This window comes from Mytilus edulis, chromosome 10 (genome assembly GCF_963676685.1).
Source record: "Mytilus edulis chromosome 10, xbMytEdul2.2, whole genome shotgun sequence".
Classification (NCBI taxonomy): Eukaryota; Metazoa; Mollusca; class Bivalvia; order Mytilida; family Mytilidae; genus Mytilus; species Mytilus edulis.
Genome location: NC_092353.1, coordinates 80,355,111 through 80,363,572, shown reverse-complemented (window position 1 = coordinate 80,363,572; position 8,462 = coordinate 80,355,111). Strand labels below are relative to the sequence as shown.

Sequence of the window (8,462 nt, the reverse complement as noted above, 5' to 3'; positions counted from 1 at the left end):
ATTTATTTTTATCATTAATGATGATTTATCATTGTATAAGTAACTAAGTGCAATATAACAAAAACAAAGCTCTTGACCTCTTTTTTTAAATAAAATTAATGTTACATGTTTTTAAAAATATACTATAGAATGTAAAAATAAAATAAACGCTATCGAGTAATACAAGATAGACTTTATCTAAGATAAACTAGAAAACAAGCCAATATCATTTAATGATAGAGGAAACGGTATTTTCCCTTTTGTGTGTGTCCACTCACAAAGTCCGCTTGAAGTCCGATATTTATCCTTCCTGAACCAGATCACCACAAGATATTTGACTATTACTCGCTTGTACATTGTAGATATGAATACTACTTTATGTATGAAATATCATTGCATGTTTTTTTTTCCTTATTTATAATTTTTACCATCTCACTAAAAAAGTAACTAGCACAGGGGGATCGATTGATTGTCGCTTGTTTACTTCATGTGGTAATTATTCCTGCATTCTCAGGGTAATGAACTACGAACAGTAACTGTTAAAACAAATGGTAGATTCTTGAATAACAGGAAAGAATCAGCCGGAAAATTAGGGATGCTTCTGAAAAAAAAACTGGTATATTTCAGTCACCCATAAGTAATCAAAGACAGTTACCATTTCGATATTTGATGATTGATTGATTGATTGTTGGTTTTCAATGTTCAGTTACAAATGTTTCATGCATGTTCATGTAATATAGGCTGTCCCGGGAATGAAGGTCGGCGTAATTTGAACCGCCAATGCAAAATGAGTGTATATTGGATAGGGACAGAAGTTATGACTTCCAAAAGGCCACATACGGACCCCTAAAATAATTAAGCAAGGGTTATTTACGTGTAGAGAGCGTACTACTCTTGCATGAGCTCCCTACAAGACGCACCAGTTTACGTCCCCATTCTGGTCGGATGTGACTCCTTATTTATACATTCTGAACAGCCAAACGAACGCCAAACTTTGGGAATGGTTTTACAGCCGTACGGAAGAAGACCAAGGTTACTATATTTTTATTACCCAGTCACCCTTTGGCTTTGGGGGAAAATGAAGCTTTTAATCTGTTATCATATTAAAAATATCAGTTACAGATTTTAAAACACGATGTACATGTATATGTATTTTAGTTAATTGTAAATTTCGACTAGAGCATTAAGTCTAGACATAAACATGCATGATGGATAAAGCCTTAATTTTGTAAATGCACGTTTTGCAATCAATAGTCAAACAATAAGATTTTGTAAAGTTATGAAGAAAAAAATACATTATTTTTTAAAACTTTTATCCCTAAACAAATCAGTTATTTTAAGCCGGTTCTTATTTATTTTTCTTTATATTGCATGTATTACATTGTTAAAAACAATTTACATTTCCCCATTAAAAATCAGCATGTCAAATAGCTGTATGTATATTTTCAGGAAACGATTTTCTCAAACCTGTTGCAAGGTAAAAATCTTGTAAAACACAAGAAATAATCGCTTTAACGGTTTAAATCCCTATTCAAACCATGTGAAGCAATCAAATTGCAAATAAATTACTGAAAACAATCTAACCAACCAACATATTCATTTTTAGATTTGCGTTGTACATATTGTAATGATATAGTATATTATATAATATTGTGCAGAGACTGAAAAAATCTATTCAATAGTTATCTACGACAAGACGGATTATTTTTATGATAGGAAAAATGTTTTGAATGACAATAATAAAATACCGTGAAATTCTACAAACGTCACCAACAAATGGAAACATCTACTGAGGTAAGTTGATGCGAATCTAATATTAAATAAAAGTTACCTTTTTTGTATTTAGTCTCATGTTTTAAAATAAAAATAAAATTTTGCATTGCTGAAAAATATTGAAACCGTACAAATATTTAGACAATCTCGTGACACACAAAGATGTATGTTAGATAACTTTGCTATAATTTTCGTCATGGATTATAGTTCGAAAAAACTAAATATCAAATATGGTATCGGCAACGAACGACAACCACTGAATTACAGGCTCCTGACTTGGGACAGCAACATACATAATATGGCGGGGTTAAGAATAATGCTTTACTATATAAAAAAAAAGTGGTATGATTGCCAATGAGACAACTCTCAACAAAAGACCAAATGACATATATGTTATTGTTAACAACTATAATTGTAGGTCACCGTACGGTATTCAACAATGAGCAAAACCAATAACCGCATAGTCAGCTATAAAATACCAGGAAAAAACAAATATAAAACAATTCTCACGAGTATAGACGACACAACGTGGAGGGCAAACATGATCCTATTAATAACAAAATTAAGAAGATCATGCCTTAGAACTACTAATGAAACAACTGCTACCCAGATGTAGACTGACATGGACAAATCAATCATATGTCACAATACGACTTTCAACAATGAACAAAACCAACACTGAATAGTCAGCCATTAAAAGGCTTGTTGGTGAATTTCGATGCATGTTTGCAACATTGTAGGGGTTCGTGTTGTTTATTCTTTAGTTTTCTATGTTGTGTCATGTGTACTATTGTTTGTCTGTTTGTCCTTTTCATTTTTAGCCATGGCGTTGTAACTTTATTTTCGATTTGTGAGTTTGACTGCCCCTCTGGTATATTTCGTCCCTCTTTTGTAGGACACAAATAAAAGTGCAAGGATACATCTTTTTAAAATATTTTAAAGTTTTTTTTTCTCTCGATGTAGGGTGTGCTGTTTGTCAGTGAGGGGGTGACCGTGAGTTAGGGACATCTTTGATTTTTATTTCAATCAATCTTTCAGATCAAATATACAAATTGAAGTAAGTTATATTCCTTTGCAGAAAAAATATTGAAAAAGACGAACCCTAAAGAAGATGAAGTTGGTATTATTATTGTTAGCAATGGCTGTGACCAGTATAGATGCTTCAAGCCAAGGTATGAAAATAAATAACCAATTCCATAGACTGGTAACTTTCAGGTTTTTGTTTTTAAAAGGAGATGCTGTTGACACTCTTAATCACTCAAACGTGGACGTCTGCTGTTTCGCCCTTGTGTCGGAGCGTCAATCAGCGGGTGGCCTTTTCGTGCTGGTATATGTCAAACAGACAGAAACCCGACGGCTACAAAACTAATTGTATACCTCTCAATGACAATATATAGGCTTCTATAAATATGCCTTGAATTTATACAAAATGTATATTTACATATATTGAAAACAATCACTATTATGCCCTTATTGGGTTAGTGGCATACATGAAAACAAAATAACACTGTCACATTATATAGATATAAGAAGATGTGATAATGAAAGGAGAAGCATACCGTATAACTGACGGACATGAAATAAATAAAAACTATTTATCCAATTTATACATCTCATTTATATATGGAAAGATATTTTTACTTTTTCTTAAAAATTAAGGCCTGAAGTTTTAATTTAATTTAGATTTAAATAAGAAATTACCTTCATCATCTATTTTTATAAAAAATAGAATTTGGCTATCAATCCTATATTCACAAACATGACATCAACAAAACATATTTACTACTCTAAAGCATCTATCAAAATCAGAATCCAGTCTAAACAAGGAAAACGCTTATAGTCTGTTCATATCATATAAGTATGTGGTGCCACTGCCGACTAAAGGGAAAATATAAGTGTCAGCTCTCAACTTATACAACTATATCAAATGAAATTTGTATCATATCAAATCTAAAAGGTGAACTATTAAAAAAGTCTTGTGTAAAGCCGCAACATTGTTCAGATTATCATTTGAATGATTTTCTATCACAAGTTTTGTTTCAGATTGTAATGCTGACAGTGGGGAAGTGTGTGGGGAAGATATGATAACGTATCAAAATGAATGTCATGCATCACATAGGTTTGTATAGATATTAGTTTCGCTTGATATTTACTGGAGATATGTAATTTAAATATAATAATGAACGAGCCGTGGGCGTGTTAATCATTACTATATGAATTGCATAACGAAAGTTACTATCTAGCTTTATCTTACCTCTTATACATTTCTAGGAATATGATAGGTTAAAAGCGTCCTCGTGGAGACCGTGTATATTTCATATTAGGTTAGTAGGAAGGCGGGGCTTATTTCATACACGGTTAGTAGTGGTGTTACATCCCTTTATATTCCATATTAGGTAAGAAAGGGGGGGGACCTTTTTTCATACACGGTTAGTAGTGGTGTTACTTCCCTTTATAAAAACAAAACGGTATTGAACAAAAATCTTAACGGTTTCAACAGACGAAGAAATTGTTGATTAAGATGGAAATAAACTCATAAAACACATTTAAACCTAACAAGTTGTTATTGTTGGCATCTGTTTTTGTAGGATCAACGAAAGTAACTGGTTTCTTAATGCTAAAGTATTGAAGACTTGCTCATTTTGAAAGGTCACTATATAGTCTAAATTTCACAAGTTAAGATAGTCGGTAAGATAAATTCGTTACATAGTGTGCTAGTGACGTAATACGGTATATATGGGGTCAGTAAATTCAATATGGGGATTCGAGCTTCGCTCTCATACCATATGGAATTTACTGACCCCATATATACCGTAATTTGATCCTGACTAGTTGTCACACCTATTTCTCTTATGGTTATTGCCAGTTATCCATTTCTGCTGTGAAGAGATATTTCTCGTATCACACTGCGACAATTAAAAAGTGATACGAAAACTGCATTGATTTGAGTAGGTTATTCAGCACCATGTGACGAGATTGCGATACTTCCATTGGCTATTCGTTAGGTAATTGGTAACTTTCAAAGATCAAGACGATTTATATTTCGTCCATGGCAACGGACAGATGTGATGTCGTCAATAATATACAAAACTGTTACACTTTTCCACCTGAAAATATTTTTTTGTCAATAGATGTAAGCTTTATAACTTGAAAAGAGAAAATTTATCAGTTAATTTTTCTTGTTTTCTAATTATGATGTTTATTTTTTGACTTTTAAATATAATACTAAAACATATTTTGTGTACAAACTATTCTATATATATGGGAGTTGAAATAGTAAAAATAAGTGTCAATGATGCCTAAGCATTTCTGATACAGCCTCAGTGCTTTTTAAAAATCTGTCTTTTTTGTTGTAGTAACACTTTTTGATATTTGCTGTTTTCTTATTTGTATGATTTATAGAGGTATTGCTGTATCGTGTAAGGGAACCTGTCCATGTGGATGTAAATGTTCTCAGCAGAGACGACAAGTTTGTGGGCAAGATGATAAAACTTATTGGAACGAATGCTTTGCCAAATGTGCGTAAGTGTGTTTTTCTTAAAGTAATAGTTGGCCAATGTTGCGCATGTAAGGCATATTGGCACTAATGTGTTTCCAATTATTTACAATTATGAAAGCTATTCAGGATCGAAATGTTTTGCAAATCAGCATACATGTATGTTTGCCATACTGGAACTAATGTTTTGCACATATGTCACATTATAATTATAAAAAACAAAAATATCAAACATAATTATGTTTATCTTGATTGTGAATGCACTATATTCATGCAACCTTGTCACATAGAGTTATTTATTTTGAATAAGTGTACCAGAATGACAAAACATCTGTTATTGCAATTTTTTGTGTATGCATTGTAGAAATATTGTATCAAATCTAAACTGTATTGAATATAAACACTAAAGGTACATGGTTATACATGCTCACATAAAAATATGTAGTATTACAATAGTTTAAACATTGTTTATTGTTCAAAAATGACAAATGGATTAGACACAGTTTTTTTTTTAACTTAGTAACGTCTTCTCCAAAAAAGTATTACAATGCACCATTCGGCTATGTTCTACATAAATGTATCATATACATGTAGATATAATCATATCAAAATAAAGATTCTCGAACGTAAACTACATCTTGTACTTTTAGAGAGGTTAAAACAAAGTGTTACATGCGCTGTCCCTGTCCTTATGGATCATACAAACACGTAAAGCCTCCTTGTCGATGTAGTCTACAGTTTAAACCGGTGTGTGGTGCCAACGGTAAAACATATATCAATAGGTGTAAAGCGGATTGTAGGTATGTATTTTTTGTATACAGAACTTTCATGTCTATATTCATTTTTTTTCCTAATGGTCAGCGTCAGGCTGTAAAATCAGAACATTTTGTTGTCAGATTTTTTTTTATATTGCTTGGGGTAAAACATGATAAGTTCAAAGAAACATCAAAGAGACAGCCAACCATCGACAAAAATGACCAAAAGACATCTCAAGGGCAACATGCAACCTTCAACAGTAGACAGGTGTCATAATATATGTAAAGCACTTAATAGCCACGCGTTTATAAATGTTTCATATGCAAATTAAACAGAAACAAAAACAAAAACAAAAACAGATCTGTTATTAACTTTTATTCACCGTGTTATCGACTATGCTTAATCCGGATTTAATTATATTTTAGAAAAGTGCCTGTATCATGTACAGGAAAATGTCCATGTAAAACATGTCAATGCCCTAAAGAATATAATCCTGTTTGTGGCGCTGATGGTAAATCATATAAAAACACATGTGTCGCTTCCTGCAAGTAAGTTAAAGTTTATATCCTTTACAAAAATCTTCTCATGTTAATGACATGTCATCGGTATAATCCTTGTTCCTACCAGCAATGTGTGACCAGCAATATTTATTATGCTTCCGGTTAGTTGTCAAGGAAAGAAAAAAAAAGTACTGTTTTGATTAAGAAAAAAAACACGCATACTCTATCCATTATCAGGTGTTTTTAAATTAATAATTGAATGATTCTTTTTTTTGTAAATTCATTGGGGTGTAAAAGTGTTGACCGAAGTACATGTTGGCGCTTCATACTAAAGCTGTGCACACGGTCCACGCTGTTCCAACCCTATGCAATTACTAAAATAAACATTCAATACTTCTAATTACATTTTTTCAATAGGATAATAGAAAACGTTTTTTTATCATTTCTTTTTTTAAATATCCTGTGCATTTTTTTCTTGATAACACGTGTGATCATGAATTTTAAACTTCATTGGGCCATGAAGGTGAATTCTAGTATGACGAACAAGCGTTGTTATCCAATCAAAATAACGGATTCTTCTGAAACATGCATGTACTGTAACTATTTAAGAATGCTTCGTTTGCTGAACTAACCGTTTGTATTGTGAATGACAATTTACACAAAATCAATATACAAAAGTGTAATACCACCAATGATTTCCCCCTATTAGTCTTTGTTAAATATGCGGAATTTATCTTTGTTTCAAATAAAGAAATACTTGGCATGAGTAAAGTTTTATCCTTTCCAGTACTATAAGCTTTAGTAACCATGTAGCCTCAAGATTCCAAAATATTCTATAAAAACCCAAAATAAAAAAAGGGTGCTTTGAAATACCAAATATATTTGTTTATGACTTATGACATAGAAATGTTTTACTGAAATGAAATGTAAGATTAATTACCTACAACTGTCAAGTTCAAGGGAATATTTTTTTCTACCTATTTTTGTATGCAACCGGATGTGATATACTATGAACTGGTGGTATTACATACACACCAACAACCTGTTGTCAACTTGATCGGTACAACCCAACGATGTAACCAACACTGTTGATGAATTACTTGTGTAAATAAGAGTATAAATGAGCTTCCAGATAATTTTTTTTAGAATAAACATTGCTACTTATATACGAAATAATGTTAATGAAAGCTGACCTCAACTTTCATTTTACTTTCGAGAAGTATAGAGTAACGTACTACTTTTGTAAACTACAATTATTTCGACTCTGATTAGGACAATTACGGTAATTTCAATGTCCGATGGGTAAGAATGTAGAGCGTTTGTGTAGGCTCTTCCATAGACCTCCCTTTTTTGTTTTAAACAAGAAGACTACATGCACTGAGTTTTTCAGAGGGAGGCTTTTTGAACAGTCAACATAAACGTTGCCGTATCTAGGTCAAATATGTCAAGTATATTTAACAACATGTACATCATTTTGGGCACAAGCTGTCAAATTCATGTTCACGGATTTGACTTTAATTCTCATATTTGATTTAACAATCTAAATCATTCATCCAAACTACAAAAAGTCTAAAACAAACAATTTACTAGGCATGGGCTCGATAAAATGTAGTTTCGTTTCGTGTGGGGTTCTTACGTTCACTGATTTGACTTGAATTCTCATATTTGATTTTTAACAATCTAAATCATTCGTCCAAATTACAAAAAGTTTAAAACAAACAATTTACTAGGCATGGGCTCGATAAAATGTAGTTTCGTCTCGTGTGGGGTTTTTTTAAAGTCTAGACGCCATCTAATAACTATCGAGTTGACATCCTCTGGCCATATAAGGAATATAAACATAAATATCGAAATAAATAGATATATAAACTCGTGCAGTTGGATATTTCTAGGTCTGTTTAATTTCATATTATAGATGAAAAATATATGTCATCATTGTTTTACCTGTATATGAATGA

At 32.0% G+C, this 8,462-nt stretch overlaps 1 protein-coding gene across 4 annotated transcripts in view; it reads left to right on the top strand.

The window, feature by feature from the left end:
- The first annotated feature begins 1,506 nt into the window (after nucleotides 1-1,506).
- The window catches only part of LOC139491962 (agrin-like), a 79,863-nt gene continuing 72,907 nt past the window's right edge, over nucleotides 1,507-8,462 (top strand). Inside the window, exons 1-6 of one of the 4 annotated variants that reach the window (XM_071279948.1) lie at nucleotides 1,507-1,773; nucleotides 2,831-2,924; nucleotides 3,796-3,871; nucleotides 5,155-5,274; nucleotides 5,899-6,048; nucleotides 6,430-6,552. In XM_071279948.1, coding sequence (XP_071136049.1) covers nucleotides 2,864-2,924; nucleotides 3,796-3,871; nucleotides 5,155-5,274; nucleotides 5,899-6,048; nucleotides 6,430-6,552 — 530 coding nt within the window. In that variant the 5' untranslated portion in view covers nucleotides 1,507-1,773; nucleotides 2,831-2,863. The remainder of the gene's footprint in view (nucleotides 1,774-2,830; nucleotides 2,925-3,795; nucleotides 3,872-5,154; nucleotides 5,275-5,898; nucleotides 6,049-6,429; nucleotides 6,553-8,462) is intronic. The other 3 variants (XM_071279950.1, XM_071279949.1, XM_071279951.1) reach the window with 3 other exon arrangements.